The sequence below is a fragment of the Tenrec ecaudatus genome, chromosome 15, assembly GCF_050624435.1.
Source record: "Tenrec ecaudatus isolate mTenEca1 chromosome 15, mTenEca1.hap1, whole genome shotgun sequence".
Taxonomy (NCBI): domain Eukaryota; kingdom Metazoa; phylum Chordata; class Mammalia; order Afrosoricida; family Tenrecidae; genus Tenrec; species Tenrec ecaudatus.
In genome coordinates, this window is record NC_134544.1 from 18,600,576 (window position 1) to 18,620,433 (window position 19,858).

At 51.9% G+C, this 19,858-nt stretch overlaps 1 protein-coding gene across 2 annotated transcripts in view; it reads right to left on the minus strand.

Annotated features, from left to right (window-relative positions):
• Window positions 1-19,858, minus strand: part of NEDD4L (NEDD4 like E3 ubiquitin protein ligase) — a 293,853-nt gene that overhangs the window by 203,285 nt on the left and 70,710 nt on the right. For both annotated transcript variants that reach the window (XM_075533195.1, XM_075533196.1), the window contains exon 2: window positions 239-312. In XM_075533195.1, the coding sequence (XP_075389310.1) occupies window positions 239-312 (74 nt within the window). The remainder of the gene's footprint in view (window positions 1-238; window positions 313-19,858) is intronic.

Here is a 19,858-nt window from a genome sequence, read left to right on the forward strand (position 1 = left end):
TGGTTGATTACAAAATTGATTCTTTGAAATGTAAACCCCCCACCTGATTCACAATAAAACTGTTACCACACCCGACATCAGAATCCACCTGTGACTGGCGTGCAGTCCTCCTGACTCCTGCACCAGCTGAGGCTTCCAGACCAGAGGTTTCTCTGCAGGCCTCTCTGACATAATCTACATTTGCAAAGTGCTTCCCAAGGGTCTTTCTCCAGTGGAACCCTCTCCCAGGCAAGCCTACCTGGCTCCGAAGATGTCCTTCTTGGCCAGATCAATTCCAGAAACGACTTTCACTCTGAGTACGCGTGATTCCCCCTGTTGGAAGACAACATTTTTAAATGTCAAAAATCGATCTTCAATAGCTCACACTTCTTCTGAAGCGTTTTCTCCGAAGCCCGGGACAGGGGAATGCAGGGTGGGCAGCTCCTCCTGACCCAAGTTCCAGCAGTGGCAATGACTCTCCCCACCTGCAGAGAGCCAAGCCAGTGAGTCATGAGCTTAACTGAAAGGAGGCCATCAAAATCAACAGGTGGCTTCTGCCGCTGAGAGAAGATGAGTCCCCATCATACCAAGAACACCTGAGCCTGGCTAGCCCAGTGGTCAGGTGCAACAAGCTACCGAAAATTCCCTAGTTCTTTCTCGGGTGGGTGGAGGGTGGAGGGTGGAGGGTGGTGGTGGTGGGGGGGGTGTGGGGGGGTGGGGGAGTGTGGGTGGGGGTGGGGGTGTGGGTGGGGGTGGGGGTGGGTGTGTGTGTGTGTGTGTACACAATGAAAGACAGATGCGGATCTAAAGCAGTAAAATAGTTCCTGAAAATCACAGTACTTTCTAAAAGGTTCGTGTCAGCAGGCAAGGAATTCCTCGAGGTGAGCAAAAAGAAAAGCATTCTAACAGCTGTCCCACTCAAGCTACCTCAGATCTCAAGGTGGCCAACCGTCTTCATTCATTCGCTCACTCGGTCATTCCTGTGTCAGATGGATCTTCGCTGAAGGCAGCGAATACTAGAAAGGTATTGGTGCAAAGGAATCTTGATTGGGGATTTTCATAAATGACGGGTAATGTTGCAATGAACAAGCGTTCCAGAACAATGCATTGTGCTCATGCAGAACCAGTACGCACACCCAGAGGAGGCTGGGTGAATAAACCAATGGGATGCTGCATGGTTTAAAACCAGGTATGTGTCAGGCTTGTATCCTTGCATATTTATTCCGTCTCTACATCGAGCAAGTGGGGCAAAGATGAGGCTTTCCACTCCCATGAAGAACCACAGTCTCGCAAACTCAAGGGGGCTGGTCTACCCGGTCTGATAGGATCTCTATTGGTGGACAACACAATAGCAATGAGTTTGATTTTTTAGGGCTTATACTGAGCAAATATGACTTGACATTTGGGATTAAAGAAAACCTCTTTAGATCCTCTAATGTGCAGAAGACACAATCTCGCTGCCAAGAGAACCAAAGAGGTCTAGATGTACCCACTGATGAAGTCTTCGCGTGTGAGCTACACAGCTCAGTGTAAAGAACACTAAAATCCTCACAGCGGGACCAGGAAGGCAACAGCCTGCCACATGGAGTAGACCTGGTGCGTTTATCCCATGGATGGAGAATATCGAGAGTATCAGGGACCGTCAGAAGTACAAACCAGTCGTAGAGGAAGCACAGCCAGGGTGTCCCTTAGAAGGATGGAGAGGTTTTGGCTCCTGGACCCTGGGCATGTGAGCAGGAGGGACTGCTCGGTACAGCAGAGGGGCGGTGAAAACGAGAGGACGCGCCCAATGAGATGGACTGCCACAGCGGCTGCAGCAATGAGTTAACGCATAACCATGGTCAGGATGGCACAGAACGGGGCGACATTTTGGTCTGCTGCACCCACAGTTGCTAGGCGTCTAGTGACTCAACATGACCTAACCACATAATACATTCCCTAAGTAGTTCCTATGAACTGGTCCTTGGGGCAGGCTTGGAAAACCTCGGCCTGCTCTTGGTCTCCTGAGTGCGTAGAGCAGGCCTGCAGAGCCACATGTCGTGAGGTCAAGGGGAGCGGCATGTGAGGTCTAAGGGATGACTTGGTAGAGGAGATGGCCATTAAGCCAGTTCTCTGCAACACAGGCATGTACAGTTGGGGACATCAATATGTAAAAGAAGGGGGTCTCAACTTGTTTGTGATCTCCTTTCAGAACCAGCGTGTGCTTAAGGTGGGTGAGGCTGCAGTGTCCGGCAACCTTTATGAGTGGGAAGGCCATGAGACTCGGGCAGGGGGAAGGCAGGCGTTCCACTGCCAGCCGCTGCCCATCCGCCATTGGAGGTGCGCGTGCGGCACGGAGGCCTAGTGGGTGTCAGTGGAGCTGCCAGACGGAGAGCAAGGCCTGGGAATCTAGTTCCGAAAATCAGGCAACAAACCCCCTATAGGTCACCACAGAAACGCCTGCCATTGGAGGATGGCTGCCTCAGGGCCAGGCTTTCTGTTCTGTTGTGCGTAGAGTCACCAAGGGGTCGGTTGATGGACAGCAGCTACCACCACCGCTGCCACCATGAAACTCTCACTGCACGGAATCCATTCTGAATCACAACCACCCTATAGGACCGGGTAAAACTGCCTCTGTGGGGTTCCGAGCTCTTTATGGGAGTAGAAAGCCTGTCTTTCTCCAGAGGAGCGGCTGGTGGTTTCAAACTGTTGGCCTTGCGGTTGGGCAGCCCAGTGTGTAACCACTAAGCCACAAAAGCTCCCATCTGCCACTACCAATACCACTTAATCTAGCCAGCCGGTCTCATCTCTCAGGCCTCTTGAAACTCACATGCAATTTTAAAATGAACAAACTTACCTGTCATAAGAAACAACGCCTAGGTTCTTTTCCTGGCACCTCATATGAAAGACGCAGCGCTGCGGGAGATGCAACGAGAGACGCCGACCTCCCACCTACAGGCAGCAGCTGGGAGGTGAAGCCATGGATTGAGCACTTTGGCTGCTTATTTACAAGCAGCCGCAGTGGGGAATTTTGAGTCTCCTCCCTGGAGGTCCAGAGGCAGGGGAGGGGCAGGAGCACATGGCTCTCTGAAACGAATTCTTGCTCACGGGCTCTGGACATCCTGCAGAAAAATGCCTTATCTTTGTTTCCTCAAAATAACAAGTCTAAATAAAGATAAGCCACCCTGGTCATTCCCCGAGGAAACACATGACGGGTGTGGCTGAGCTATGGATGCCCAAGCCCCATGCCGAGCCTGCCCCTTCTGAATGGTTTTACTACTTCCATAAAGTCTGTGTGTGTGACATACGGGTTCTGGCTCCGGCAGAATTAAATATTTGACAAAGGCGGCTCAGATGGGGAAGGCAGTGACGGAAGGTGGGCGGCGGTCCAAGGTAGAGAAGATAGGGTCGTCGCCGTCTCTTCCCATCGCCACCTACTTGGCCTTCTGCCCTCACACTGTGAGAGGGACAGCGTCCTTCACCGGTGTGCCTGCTACCCACTGAACGTTTCAATTCATCAAGACAAGAAACAAGCCACGGCACCCAAGGCACCGATGACGGTGGTGCACACAGAGGGTCAACTAGTACAGACGGGCGTCCGGAAGGCTCCTCCCTAAGACAGGCCTTTGGGGTTCACTAGCTCTGGGGCTGCAACAGGTATGTGCCAGCTGTTAACCCACAGGCTGGCAGTTTGAACTCACCCAGCTGCTCTGTGGAAGAAAGACGAGGCTGTCAGCTTCCAAGGTAACAGGCAAGAAAACGCGAAGAGGTGGAGAACACTGTCAGGTGGAGTCAGTATGAGGCGCATCAATGGGGTGCATCCAACAAGCTGTACAAACCATGTGTAAGTGGCTACTGAATACATCCAAGTCTACCTAGCCACAGAGCCTATATCAAATAATGTACCAAGAATCATACCTATGAAAGGCTTCATGGCAAGCTTCAACTCAAAACTCAAGATACGAGAATGCACTTCTTCTAAGGGCTCTGCCTTAAGAAAGTAATTGTTTTACTTTTTTAACACCAGGCTTCAGGGCGGCAGCTGGCTGCCCATAAAGGAGGCCCAGCTGGGCTGGAAAAGCAGTGTCCTTTCTCCACGTGACCCACTGCAACCTCTGGCAGCACGTACACCAGCTGTCCAGGTAGATGAGGAAGTCCCAAGTCAGGGAGCAGCAGCTTCTGGGTCATTTACCCTAAATTAACTTACATATTTGCCTTCCATATTCTAAAGTATATTTATCACTCCAGTTATTGCCTAGTGTGCTTGCAGGATGGTAATAAACAGCCTTGGGATAAAAAGAAATGATCAATATTGTTTTTCTACCACTGAAATATACCTGTTTCATCTAAATCTCAACTTCAGGGACTGGAAAGAATATCTGAGTTAGCATGTGGGCAATGCCCACACTGTGCCAGCTATTACTGAAACCCCATTGTCATTCAGTCAGTTCTGACTCAGAGACCCTAGAGCAGTGGTTCTCAACCTTCCTCATGGCACGACCCTTTAACACAGCTCCTTATGTGGTAGTGACCCCCCCCAACCATAAAATTATCATTGTTGCTACTTCATCACTGTCACTTTGTGACTGTTATGAATCGGTGACCCCTGTGAAAGGGTCATTCAATCCCCCAAGGGGTCGAGACCCACCGATTGGGAACCACTGCCCTAGAGGATGAGGTAGAACTGACCCTGCAGGTTTCTGAGACTGGAACTCTTTACAGGAGTACAAAGAAACTTCATCTTTCTCCCTCGGAGCAGCTACTGGTTTTAAACTACTGACCTTACAGTGAGGCAACCCGGTGGGTAAGGGGCGAGGCCACGAGGGCTCCTCGGTGGGTACTGCTAATCCCCCAATCCTGCCTGCTGCGTATCACCCAACCTTGAGGCAGGGTCCTCTCCCATACACCTTGTAGAAGTCTCCTGAGGCACCCTCTCCCCGACCCTGCTCCCACATCCCTGTCAGCTCCACATCCTGAGGAAGCAGGTGAGCTGATGCAAGGGCAGCAGGCAGCGGTCAGGCGCCATCCATCCTGCGACGTGCTCACTGCCATGGGCATCACAGAAAATCCAACCTAACTCACTGCCTTCGAGCCGGTTCTGACTCTGAGCGACCCTACAGGATAGAGCAGGACCACCCTTGTGGGTTTTTGAGTCAAATGTCTGAGTAGAACAGGGTGGCCATCAGCAGGGACCAACTGGATGGCAGTGGGGCTGGGTTTTGTTCGGGAGTAGGAGTTTCCTGCGCTGGTGCAGGTGGTGACGCTGCTCCCGGAAAGGTTGGCAGTTCAAGCCTACCGACGCTGCTTGGGCAGAAAGGCTAGAAAGTCTTCTAAGGCCTCGCAGAAGCGTGACTCGAACGGCTGTGTCAAGAATGCAAATGCTCCCCTCTTTGGATGTGGAGTTTCCGCATGGCTCTCAGAACTGAAAGCCTGGAGGGCCAAGAATTCTACAGGAATTCCGTGACAGTGGACAGGAGAGGACAGGGTATCATGAAGCGGGGCTCACTAAACTAACTGGCAAGAGATCCTACAAGGACACAGTCACTCTCTGCCACTCATTAAAAAGTCTCTTTGTATCAGAATACTTGGTAAGACTCCAAGTAAACCGTCATCAAAGGACCCATTTATCAATGGCTCCTTTGTTCTGCACCTCTAATCACAAGACAGGAAATATTGCTAAATGCCCCTAAGATCAACCAAGGCAAGAATTACCCTGTGTGTATAGTTCTAAAAAGGACAATAACAAACAATGGCACATTGTCCAAAGCCAAAAACACCAAAGCTCAGAATCTCAGATTCTAGATTTTTCATAGCAGTCACATCACTGACCTCATGCAGCAGTGGGTGGGGTTCGGGGGGGGGGGGGGTCTCCGTGTAGTTTGAATGGAAGAGGTGAGGAGAGGTGGGGGGTTTCCAGGAGCCCTAAGAGGTGCCAATGTTTTGAGAATGATGATGGCAACAAATGTGCTTGACCCAATGGATGGGTGGGTGGGTGGATGGATGGATGGATGGATGGATGGTTGGTTGTAAGAGTGGTACGAGCCCCCAATAAAATGATTTTTTTTAAAGGTGCTCTGGGAAGGAATTAATTTATGGATCTTTTTAAGTCTCACTAACTACCATCTGAAATGTGGCTTATGTCGGTGCACCAAAACCCTCACAATGTCTGAGAGAAGATGACAGAAGGTAAAACTCAGGAGGTACAAGCTATACTGTGGACCTGAAGGTCTGGATGACTAAGGAGAGCATCTCTACCCTGGTAGCTCCCAGATGTCACTGCACGTCTGTACTCGCAGTGCTGAGACCCTAAGAGCTAGACGGTGCCCAGAAACCACCATCAACTGCTGAGAAGGGTCACACTAGAAGGCCCTGGGGTGAAGTGGGAGAAAAACAGGGGCTAGGATTCAAAACCATAAAAGGGACCAGGCTTGCGATCTGGATGGAGTCTGATGGGGCTTCTCCCAGGGCTATGGCCCTCAGTCCCCTTTCAGGTCTGGAACTGAACTCACCTCTGTGTTCCAATAATCAATCCAGCATTTAACGAAAAACAAAGCCCAGAGGGTTGGGTAGGCGGAGGACTGCAAACAGGAAACACAGGGAGGAGGGAGTGGGGGAAATCACAGTCCCTGTAGGAGCTTGTTGACTCAGAACATGTAAGGAAACATTGAATACAAAACATGATGGGCTCTTTAAACTTTCACCTAATTCACGGTAAAAAGCCTGGGGGGTGGGGGGGTGGGGAGGTGTTGGTGTTTTTTTTTAAAGGCTACTTGGTGAGTACACACAGAACAAAGGAGTCCGTTATTATTCTACAGATGGTTCGGCTGGTTTGCTATACCTCTCTGAACAGGAGACAGATCTCTGCTGCCGGGTCCTCAGAGCTCAGTCCCCACCCTAGGAAGACCTTCAAAGCTACACCAGTCCCTGTCCTGATGGGACCCCACAGCTGGCACCATTTCCCTTTGGAAAGGTGCCATCGTGGGGTATCACCAAGTAACCCAGGAGAATTCCAGATGTGCTCCAGGCGCTTTTGTTTCTTTGGCTCACTGCCATCAAGGTGAGTCCAACTCATCGGGGCCTCTATGTCCCCCCGAAACTTCTTGACCCACTCCCACAAATCTCTCTGTCATGACTAGTCCGACAGAGGGGACACTTTCAAATTCCCAGGTGTTGGGAGAGTCCTGGAAGATAGCAATTCACTGACAGAGTGAAGGACTCCCTGGAGTGAGAAGACTCCCCATGATAATGTTCACAGGCCCAAGGAGGGCACTCGGGAGAGAGAGCCCTGGTAGTGCATTGGGTTAAGTACTGGTTGCTAACCTCAAAGATCAGTGGGGATCAAGTCCATCAGCTGCTCCAGGGAAGATTTGCACTGGTCTCAGAAACCTTACCAAGGAGCTCCACTGTCCTGCTCAGAGTCAAAGACGAGGTTCTCTACTCCCACACTGAGTGACAGTCTTGGAAACCTGCAGGGGCAGTTCTAACCCTGTCCTATGAGGTTGCTGTGAGTCTGAGCAGTACAGCATGGCTATGAGCCGGGGCCAACTGGATGGCAATGGGGCTGGGCTTTGTTTGGGAGAAGGCTTGGCGGTTCACGTCCACTGACGTTGCTTGGGCAGAAAGGCTGGCAATCGCCTCATCCATGGAAATCCCTGGGGGATCACAGTTCTACCCCAGCATGCAGGGTCTGGAACCAGCTCAGCAGTAATGGGGGTGGGGGTGGGGGGGCGGGGGTTTACTTTGCTTGCACACATCACTCACGTTCATCTCTCTGCCAGAACCAATTTTTGATCCTTTTGTTCAGCTCCCTCCACTTCTCCATTAAAACCCAAACTCAAAACCCCACCACGAGTCAAATCTGACTCACAGCGACCCTACAGGGCAGGGCAGAACTGTGCCCCACCCCCACCCCCACCCCCATTGAATTTCCAAAGCTGTCGCTCTTTCATCCTTCTCCCTCGGAACAGTTGGTAGTTTCAAAATGCTGACCTTGAGGTTAGCAGAGGCTACTGCAGTTGCTGGAAAGATCTCATTTCTGAAAAACCTTCCCCGGGCTCCGAGACTAGGTTAGGTCCTCCTGCACTAAGTTCCTTGAGCAGGGGACCACACTAACTGTCTCCTCTCTGCCGGAATTGTTGGCTTGTTTATAGATTTTAGTTTCCAAAGCTTTGTGCAGAAAGTACCAGCCAAGTGTTCCCAGGAGCTCTCCCGTGTATTTCATGGCTCCTTCTCACATCTGTGATACATTTGTTGCCAGTGATGAAGCCAGACTGACACATTAGTATCCGTTCAAGTCTGTGGTCTGCTTTAGGGTCCCCAATGTGTGGAAGGAGTCCTTCTCTGATACCCAAGATGATAAACAGGGCTGCTAACCCAAAGCCTCACAGTTCCAGTCACCAACAGGAGCCTGAGAAAAAGGGCTGGTGAGCCAGTCCTTGGCGGGCGGAGGGGGGGGGGGGGCAGCTATAGGAAGCCCTGTCTCATATGGGCTTCAACAGCAGCTGCTTTCTTTCTCTATCTGCAGGCACACGCCTGCCAGGATTGGCTGGCATCTGTACAGAATGAACTCTGAGGACACGCAAAACTAGTGACATTGGCTGTTGCTGGGGACAGGAACTGATGGGCTGGGCACAGAGACGGGAGGGAGGCTTCTCACACTGCACAGCTCTAGCTTTGCATTCAGACCCATCAAACAAGACTCAAAAATGTTTCTTCCAAGTTGTCAGGAAAGCAAACAAACAACTGCAATAAAAACCTTGGAAGACGTGCGGCCAGAATGTTCCTAGAGACAGGGATGGCAAGACTTCCTCTCACATACTTTGGACACGGGCCTTCATGCTTGGTCAAGGAGAGGGGCAGGAAAAAGAAGTCCCTGAAGGAGACGGATCGACACCGTGGCTGCACCAATGGGCTCAAGCACAAGAACGTGACACAGGACCAGGCCGTGTTTTGTTCTGATAAATAAAAAGAGAAAGGGAAGTAAAATATTTCCTGCGGGGAGTACGGAATAAACATGGGAGGCAGGTCCATACAAAAAACAACAAACGAAAGTTCCATCCTGCTTGGTAAAGACGCCGGAGCCCTCCTCCCTTTTGAAGATTCCCTGCCCGTTTCGAGCAGAGCCCCGAGGACAAGAGCTCCTCAGAGAAGGCTGACCCCCCCACCTGCAGGTAAGGTCTCCATCTCCCAAAATGGCCACGCCTGGGACCTGGCAAGAAGATGAGCTTAGAAGCTGCAGGACCGGCCTCGGGGTGGCCAAGAGCCCATTTATCCCATGTCTTGAAGGGGTAGGTAGACCAGTGACTGGGGCTCAGACCGTGGACCACAGGACTGCCAGAATCAGCACTGCCTGGCAAAGTGGTAGAAATGCACATTCCCAGGCCCCACCCCAGACCTACTGAAGCAGAAAACTGGGCATGGGGCCCGAATGTCTGAATTCCACAAGCCCTGAAGGTGATTTGTGGGCACGGTAGGGTTGAGAAACAGACTGCCCTCCAAAGGAAGGAGAACGCAGCGCGGAACAAACGACGCACTTTGCACTGCTTTAAAAAAGGTTAACGATTGCAAGCGGTTCTGCTTCGGAACTACCCACCCTGCTCCCCCACTCCTCCCCACCTGGGGCTTGGATGGGAACATGACAGCAGAGTAAGCAAGCATTCTAAATGTGCCTGATGCCCAGAGCGGCAGCTCCCATCCTGGACCGGGGCCCGGAGCGTGTCACTGCGAGGCTGCCGTGCTGCAGATCCATGCAGGGCTACGGGCATTCCCTGAAACATGCGTTCCCCAGACCCAGAGCCCGCTGCTTCTCAGCAGTGCACCGCCCCGCCCCCCAGACTTGCCCTGCTGTGGAAAAGTACAGACCCACATTCTTTGGTTGGGGCGGGGGTGCTTCCAGGGAGGAGAGGCAGAGAAGGAGGCCTTAAGGAAGCTGTCCTAGAATGCCAGGGATATTTGGCTTGATTTCCCCAGGTGGGCCCTGGAAAGTCTCCTCCTCTTTCTCCACATGCCCTCACATGGACATTGAAGACTCAGCTGGCGACTTCCATGCGATGCAATTCTCACCAGCTCTCACCAATCTGAGAACTGGGTTTTGGCAACTGAGTGACATGTCCCTACCGCTCCCCCTTCAGCCCCACACTTTCCTGTCCTGATCCATGAAGGGACCTGGGGTCCTGGACATCATCTGCTCCAGGCCTTCCTCTGGGCACTGCGCCCCACCCCACCCCCCGCCAACCTCTCCCTGCCCTCTTAAACACAGCTTCCTCCTGGTTCTGTAACCCCACAAATTATTTCAAAGTCCCCTCCTTTAAAATCCTGTTTAACGCTGGTGTCCAGCACTTTAAAATTCCAGCAAGGCTTCAGTTGTGAATTGAATTAGCCCACTCCACCCCCAAATACCCACTACCATCAAGTCAATTCCTACTCGTAAGGACCCTCGACAGGCGTCTGAGGCTGAAACGAGGCTCTAATCTTTATGGGAGCAAATAGCCTCACTCTCCTCTTGCGGATAGACTGGAGTGTTTGAACAGTCAACCTTGTGGTTAGCAGCCCAACGCTTACCTAACAGCATCACCAGGGTCCTTCCCCCAAAATATGTGTTGTAGATTCTAACCCCCACCCCCCAAGGGTCAGTGCGAGGCGGAGCCAAGCCAGGGCACCTAACACAAAAACCCACTCTCATTCACTCACAGCAACACTGTAAGTACAACTGCCCCATGGGCTTCTGAGACCATCACTCTTTATGGGAGCAGAAAGCCCCACTTTCTCCGAGGAGCAGCAGTGGTTTCAAACTGCTGGCCTTGGGGTTACTGGGCAAATGCAAAACCAATGTGCCACCAGGGCAGCTAACAACACACACCGGGTTCTACCTTGTCATGCTACAGAACAGTGGTTCTCAACCTGTGGGTCATGACCCCTTTGGGGGTCGAACAACCCTTTCACAGGGGTTGCCTGATTTATAACAGTAGCAAAATGACAGTGATGAAGTAGCAATGAAAATAATTTTATGGATGGGGGTCACCCCAACACGAGGAACTGTATGAAAGGGTTACGGCATTAGGAAAGCTGAGAACCACTGCTACGGAAGCATGCTGGGTGGTGGGAGCATCTTACACCAATCTCCTGATCGCAGGGTTGGGGGCAGCCAGATCCCAGGCCACCTGGAAGTCACCAGGGAACTCAAACAGAAGCTGTGCGGGGACAAAGGTCTCCCCCTAGTGAGCTCAGAGGTGGGGAAAGCCTTTCCCCTGGAGCAGCAGTTCACAACCTGTGGGCCGCGACCCTTTTGGGGGTCGAAGGACCCTTTCACAGGGATTGCTGAAGACCATCATCAGAAAGCACATTCCGAGGGTCTTAGGAACCCAGACACTGCTCCTCTGTCGTCTCCAGGTGGGTCGGCCCATATGCAGATACGCCCACATCTGGGGTCACCACAACAAGAGGAACTGTACTTAAGGGTCTCGGTATTAGGAAAGATGAAAACTGCTGCCATTGAGCCTTGGGTCTTGAATTTGAACTTCTAGTAGCCTCCTCTCCTAAATGGTGAAAAATGAACATTTATTTACACTGGCAGTATTCCTGTTAAAAGGGAACGAGACCACCAAGGTATCACCCCTACTTTCTCCAGGCTACCTGTGAATTCCAGTCACACCACACACCCTCTACAGCGTCTAGTCCCTAGACTACTCAGCAGACAGCGGCTTCTTCAACAACAATCCTCCCCATACGGTGCTGGACGCTCGTTAGTCTGTGTTCTCATCACCTCATATTTGCAAACTTCAGCGAGCACCCACAATGCACCCGGAGTTGCAAACAGCACCATCACCACCATATGTCCCCAAACCTCCCAAACAGATGGAGGGAGTGAGAGTGGCTACACCTGACAGGAATGCAAGAGAAGAGGCTACTGTGGAGACCAAGAGCTGAGAGAGTGCTGGCCGACAGCAGGTGGGCCACAGGGGGGAGGGGCTGGCCCTCCCTCCAGGGAAGCAGCATCTGGTGTCCTGAGCTCAGCCCCCAGACTCAGTGCCAGCAGGGCAGTGGATTCTTCAGAATCATGGTCCTTTGGTGACTGAAGAATCCACATTGGCAGCAGGAAGAGCTACAGGGTCAAGAAGGTTAGTCCCCAGACGCCACCACCCAGGAAAGATGAAGTCCCCCGTGGAGAGCGTTTAGAAGTAGGTTAGATTCCAATCTCTCACCTAGTTTAGGTGTGCCCTGCACTTCCTCCACCAGAGCTCAGAATGTGTCCAGCCCCAGGTGTCAAAGGTTTAGAATGCCAGCTCACCTGAGGGAGTGTTGGGAGCCAAGGTCACTCACTCCACCCCCACCCCCAAGAAAGGAGAGCAGGGGCCCAATCAAGACCACATGCCAAAGCCAGCAGTGGAGACCCCAGCACAGCTCACAAAGGGGTCAGAGCAAAGAAATGTAGCCCCGCTCCTCCTCCCTTGAGAAAGAGGCTACAGGTGCTGTTCTTCTCGTGTCTCTCTCTCTCTCTCTCTCTCTCTCTCTCTCTCTCTCTCTCTCTCTCTCTCTCTCTCTCTCTCTCTCAATAAATCAGTCAACCAATCAAACTACCTAGATGGGTCTGCTATGCATCACTGTCAGCCCAATCCTAGTTGATTTCATTTTCTCCCTTTAAGCATCTGAAACGTTCGCCTTCAACACCCTCCAGACTCCTCACCCATCAGACCTAAACACTGGTTATGAAAGGAGGAAAAAACGGAAACTGACTTCAATTGTTTGTGACCACCCCCCCCCCCACCCAAGCCAGCTTCAAAAAAACAGAGAAAGAACTCGTCTCAGAAAGTCATTAAAATGCACAAGCAGGGTGGTGATGTCGAGGCCAGGACCTACTCAGCTAATGGCACCGAAACGCCCACCAAGCTCTCAAACCAGCAAAGGACGAAGCATTCCAAAATACCTACGAGAAAAATGGCAACTGTCTTCCAAAAAGACCTAACCATTCTTCTCGGGGGTCAACAAGCCAGGAAGAGCCTTGCTCAGATAAGGAAACTCCAAACACAGCCTCACAACACCACAACAGCAAAAACAAAAACAAAACCCCACTCAGACAGCTTGTGCTTGGCCCCCTTCTGGAAGAAAACAAATTAACCACCTTTCTTAGTGTACCTATACTTTAAATCCATTTGTTTTCCTTGATCCCTGCCCGTGAGTAATGACTTCCTCTGGCCCAAACCCATTCAGCCCATTTGGACTGGTCCTGGAAAGTTCACAATGCTAAACTAAGCACAATCCTTCAAGACAAGCTGACGCACTGAGTCAGACTAGCTGGAGATTCAGTAGCTGCTCAAGCATCCTGAGGTCAGAAGCCGCTGGGTTCCAGGTTTAGAATGCCGAGGCCACTCGGGGCGTTTCTCGCACAGAGGAAGGTCTTACCAGGTGCCACTGGCATCTTAACGGGGGCCTGTTGCCTAGGAGAGAGCAGAGTGAACCTTAGAGGTGAGATAAGCACCTGGAAAAGTCAAGGGCACAAGCAGGTGGAAGAACTTGCAGAAGTCTCGGCTGCCTCCCAGGGTAACTTTCCATGCCAGGTGACAAGGTGACAGCAGAGGGCTCCCAGCAACAAGCGTTGCCCCTCTCTGAGAATGCTTAGCTCTCACTCCCGGGCTCGCTCTCTCGCTCTTCCAATCTCACTGCCAGCTGGGAGCATATGGCTCCAGGAAACTGTGGATCCCGACCCAGAAAACTCCCTGAAGATAACACTGGCAGCTTCTCCACCTTCAGTAAATGTTTGGAGGTGCAGCCTCTCAGAGTAACCACTGCTTTTCCCTGTTTCAGCTTTGCCCTGGCCAGGTGTACTTTGGGCTGTGGACCTCTCAGAAGCACTGAAGACACACCTGCAATCCAGGTAAGCCTCAGGCGCCTCATGTTAGGAGCCTGCCCTGCCGCCCTCTGGTTGCACTGTCTGAAGCTGTGCTACAGGTACCCTCCCCAGCGGCTGTCGTGGAACTTCCCGGCGAGGGCAGACTGGTTGGAAAGGTCTGGTGACCAACAGGGCCATGCTGCTTGCCTGGTCCCTCTGCAGGCTGTGGCCTGAGCAGAGAAGCCCAGCCCTGTGGGAAGCGGTCACTAAGGATGTGGGGACAGGCCACGGGAATGGGAAGATTAGCTGGCAGAAGAGTGGTTCAAAGAGAAGGTACACACCAATTTTATTCTAGGCATTGAGCAACAAAGAGCAAACTGAACTGGACAAAGCCCAAGAGGCACCCGCCCAGCAACAGAGAAGAAGCGCACAGACATGCAAGAGGGGTCTCTCTCCCTCACGGCTGAGCCATTTTAAACCAGGTGCATTTGAATGTCATGTGTTATAACGTCGGGGTAGACTAGAGAAACAAATCCCCAAAACTCATAGGTATATAAAGGAGTTTTATATAAAGGATAAGTGTCCATTAAGAAAGCATCCCAACCCAGTGCTGCCCAAATCCTTAAGTCCGACATTAGCCCATATGTCCAATAGCGATTTTCAAAGTCCTCAATCTCACAAAACACACGCAATGACGCCAACTGCAGGAGGAAAGCCGAATCAGTGAGCATGTAGGCATCTCAGCACTGGCAGGGGTCTCCACGCATCTCTGCCAGCACTGGGGTAGGTCCATGTGGCTTCTCCTCAGGGATGTCTTGCAGGAAGTGAGCCTTGCCTGCTGAAGCAGGGAACTGGCTAAGGCAGCTGTATCCTGGTCTGACCATCAGAGAACAAGAGATAGAAGAACTAGAAAGGCAAGGCTCACCGAGCCATTTATCTCTCCACCCTTCAGTTAACCCCACATGTGTATAACGGCCAGGTTGGCACAGTAAACCTTAATTATCTCATATCACGTATGCAAAATCGAGCGTGCTCGGGCCAGAAGGGGGACGACAGAGCACACAACCATTCCACCAGCCTCTATCTGACCAGGGCGCCTGGTCTCTCTTAGGATTTTCTGTTCCACAATCTCCTCCTCTCCCCAATCCAAGGCCTTTCAGGTCCAGGGCAGAACTCACCCCATGACTCAGTTTTCAGCCAATCCATAAAGGGGGAAACAAAAATAATGGCAGAGGGAGATGAACGAGTTAACTTGCTGCTCATCAAAATACAGAACCTTAGAAAGCTTAGGGGGAAGAACGCGCCCCTCGAATTACTGCTCTCTGAAATGGGCCCTGACCATAAGCTCAGGCCGGCTCCACCGTGTCCCAGCCCCTGGTGCCATCACACAGAGGCCTGGACCGCCCGGGCAGGGCCAGGGTGACAGCCACGGGCGCTGGCCAGAAGGTGACCACAAGCTCTTAATCAAAAAGGCAGACGCTGGGAGCAGGTGGCAAGCAGGGAAAAGTCCTCCTGTGCGTCCCGTGTGCTGCATTCATCTGAATGACTTGTTTTCTGAATGCAGGCCCCGTTTCCGGACTCGATCTACAAACCATCACTGTTAGGAGATGCTGCTCTCTCAAGACCGGACTGCTTGGAGAGGAGCACTGCTTGGTGGCGCAGTGGGTGATGAATTGAGCTACCTACTGCAAGGTCGGTGGTTCACACCCACCAGCCACGTGGAGTGAGACAGATAAGGCTGCCGGCTCCTGGAAAGATGGAATGGTGTTGGTCCCTGTCCCACAGGGTCAAGAGGAGTTGGAGTCGACTTGGTAGCAGTGAGCTTAGTTCGAGCTTAGACTGCTAGGCAGATTCTATGATTGCTGTCAAGTACATAATATGAAAACTAATTAAGGCCATTTCCCAAAAACATACTCACAGCTATCAAGTCATTTCTGACTCATAAAAACCCTACAGAACAGAATATAAGTGCCCTTTTGGGTTTCTGAGGTTTTAAATCTTTCTGGGAATAGACAGCCGTATCACTCTCCTTCCAACTGGCTGGTGGGTTCAAACTACTGACCTTGTGGTTCACAACACAATGCATAGCCCATAAGTGGTTTTAAAATCAAAACCTAAACTCGCAGTATTGAGTCAATTCTAACTCCTGGCAACCTTATGGAACAGAGTAGAACTTCCCACTGTGGGGTTATGAAACTGTGGCTCTATGGGAGTAGAAAGCCTCATCTTTCTCCTGAGGAGCAGCTGGTGGTTTCAAACCGCTGGCCTCGTGTGGTTAGCAGCCCAAAGCCTAAACCACTATGCCCCCGGGGCTCAAATAAGCAGGCTGCACAGAAGGTGGCTCCAGGTGGGTGTGAGCTGGGCTTGTGACATGAACCATGTAGTCCCCAGCCCAGTGGCCTGCATGACTCATCCTCTGTCAGGTGGCTCGGAAATCGACAGATGTCCAGAAACCAGGCAGACACAGCTGGGGACATGCTGGGAATAACAAAGCAAAAACCCCGGCACGACTGGGAAATGCAGAGATGAGCTGGGAGAGACCAGCACAGGGCAAACAGGGACACAGGGGGAGCAGCTCCAGGGATGGGGGTCTGTGTGTGGGCTAGAACAGGAGCTAAGCTTAACTTCTAAATAAGGACTGAGTTAGAACTGGAAATTCAAGGCGTCCAGGCGACATAGTGGTTAACAACAGCTTAGCAGCTACCCAAAAGGCCAGAGGTTCATGCCCAGCAGCAGTCAACTGCTCCACAGGAGAAGGACATGGAGATTCACCGGTTCAGATTCTCTCTGGGGCAGGTCCACTCTAACCTACACGGTCAGTACTCACGGGAATCGACTCCATGGTGACAGATTGGACAGTTCAAGTAGCAACAACACCATGACGTCCTGGAAACAGATTAAAACTAAAAACAGAAAGAAGTGACGTTTAACGAGTCTGATTAAAGGAGGGAACAAAAGGGCTCGCTCCTCCTGAGAAATGGAAACCAAACCAAACTCACTGCCATTGAGTCAATTCTGACTCACTGCGACCCTGTAAGACACAGTAGACCTAAGACTGTCGCTCTTCCTGGGAGTACAAAGCTCCATCTTTCTCCTGAGGAGCGACAGGTGGTTTCCAACTGCTGACTTTGAAATGAGCAGCCCAATGTGTTACCATTACACTACCAGGGCTCGTTGGAAAGTGGGTAGAAATGATAGGGCTTGAGCCTTGCTCCTCTGTGCTACCCTGGCAAACATCATCAGACCTGTCTGGATTCCTTGGTCTTGCGTGGCAAACTGTAGTCCTTGCAAGGTACAAATGGGTCCTGTAGACTCTGGCTCCTAACTGGAAGGCTGGTGCCTTCAAGCCCGCCTAGCGGTGCCTCAGAAGAAAGGCCAGGAAATCGACTTCTGAAAACTCAGCCAATAAAAACCGCAGGAGCAGCTCTGCTCTGAGCTGACTTGATGACGGCTGGCTTCCGAGCTAACTACAGAAACTTCTTTGATTCCTTCGGGTGCCCAACCTTCCTGCCTCCTTCATCCACACACGACTCCACAGGGCCTGCACCTCCACCCACCCCATCCTCTCTACTGCCCTCAAGCCCCTTCCTGTTCTTGTCAGTACTTCCCAGCAGGCCACGCTGCCAATCTTCTAGAACTCTGTTTCATTGCCTTTTAGATGGACAGAGTTTGGTTCATCTCATTTCCAGGATAATGGGCAGAGCTTGGAAAATAACCAGGCTGGCAAGTCATCCGGGATGCCTTGGTACCAACAGGGTGTCCCCAGAGGGCAGCGGGCGCCCGAGGGGAGTGCAGGCTGAGTCAACGTAGGGATACCGTGTGAACGCCATTGAACCCTGCTCCGTGACAAGACTTAAACCAATGATGTTATTCCAGGACAGAGGACCGCTTCTCTTTGACTTCAAGGTCAATAGCAGGTAACACACCTTCAAGTACACAGGAGAAACTCTTGAAATGTTTTTCTTTTTGAAAGTATCGTATCAGTTTATTGATTTCACACACACACACCCCCACCCCCCGAGAATGAAGAAAATAAGGCTAGGGACCCAAGGGAGTGGCAACTGACAGAGTCAGGAGGTCGGAAGTTTGAAACCACCAGCCACTCCGGGGAAGAAAGACGGGCCTTCGTGTAAAGAGCTGCAGTCTCAGAAACCCACGGGGCAGTTCAACCCGATCCTATCGGGTACCTATGGGTTAGAACAGACTCAGTGCAGTGAGTTTGGAGTTCCCTGGCATAGTGGCAGACATGGGGCAGTGAAACCTAAAATCATGCCTAGAGGAAAACATTGGGAAGTGTCTTTGGCACTGGCCTCGGAGCAGGCCACCTGTAACCGGGCACTCGGGCATCCACACTCTGGCAGGTGGACCCCAGTGTGGCAACTTCTGGGCCCTCACTGCTTCCTCCAGGAATGCCCAGGGCGCCCTCGGCATGATGGAACCTTACGCCTCAAAAGCTGTGATGACAGCCCTCTATTTCTAGACCTCTCTCTGCCGTAGCACTTCCAACCACTGTCCCCGTTCCTAAACGTCCATTGTCATCTGTCAGCAGTTCCCAGGGGCCCATCTCTCTGGCTCTCCTCCTGTCTCCTGTCTCTCAGGGTCTGTAAGTTCCTTGAGGACAAAAGATAAGGAGAGACGGGGGAGGGGGGGGGACACAAAGAGACAGGCAGGCAGACAGCTCACTACAGCCTGGATGTGCTCTCCTTACCCCGCCCCAAACCTAACACGGAAGTGTGAGAAAAAGAGTACTGGTCAGCGCAAGGTCAGCTATTCAAACCCAGGAGCCTCTCCATGTGGGATAAGCTCCCATGAAGCTGGAGAGCTTTGGAAACCCTACCCAGGGTGGCGAGGAGTCCGACCTGACTCGGCTGCGGGGAGTAAACCTGTGCGTGCAGCAGTCCCAGGCCATGCACAGCCCGGGTCATGAGCTCACTCGCTCTCCCGGCATCGAGCAGCATCCAGCTTTAGCTAAGCCAGGAAGAGTTGCAGGCTCAGTGGCAGGACTTAAGAGTTAAGATTCATACTTGAACCACTCCCTCCCCACCCCCCACCCGCCCCTGTCCAGAACAAGGCTCCCGAAAGCACGATTCTCCGCCAACCGATTAGAAGTAGGCAGCTGCTTCCCACAGAGAGCCGAAATTGTTACTAACATCCATGATGACACTGCTTTCAACACCCTCGGCAGGTGAGCTGCTGCATCTGCCTCTCACACAAGGAGCTAACCCTGATCACCTGCCCTGGCCTGCTGGCAAGATGCAGGCTCTGGCTCCTGGGTCATGGCAGCAGGGTGGACTACCTGGGTGGAGCCACAGGGGAGAGAGCAAGCATTCAGCGTCCTAGCCAAACGGCACCAGGCGCATTTATTTACATCATAAGGCAAAGTGAACAGTTTCTTCAGGAAATTGGGGAACAACTAGCTGCCTGCAAACGTGGTCCCCATGAGACGCGCTTCCGTTTTTCCCATGGTTGGGCGGGTATGTGGTTTCTCTGCTGCTGAACATGGGGCGCAGAGAGAGCCGGAGCACGCCACAGGGTGACGAACGTCCCAGCTCACACACCACGGATACCAACGAAGAGAACTTTGTGAAATGTGCTGACTCCACAAGAGCAGGCAGCAGGCAGTGGGGATTTTACTAGAAAGAGGTTAGCTGCTGCCAAATATGCCAAAGATCGTGTTTTTGCACAAAGTCCGGGATCACAACTCCGGGCTTCCAGAAAAAGGAGACAGTGACGTGGGCTCCCAGAGCCCAAGGTCAGAGAGCTCCACAGCATGTTAATTTATGATCAGAATCAACACACACCTGGCCTGCCTTCTCAGGAGACACACAACCCCCCCCACACACACACACTTTGGAAATGAGTGGTAACTGACGCCAAAGGAAACAGCATTACACTACAGCCTGAGCTCAAAGCCACTTTGAGTGTCAGGATGTTGGGTCATCATCCCTGTCCCTTCTCGTCTTGAGCAGCGCCACACTCATTTCTCCACTCATCCTGTCCGTCAGTCCATCTGTCCATCAGCGTAGTGTGTAAGGGATTACTCCAGGAATTCATCATAGCAGGAGCTGGTCTTAA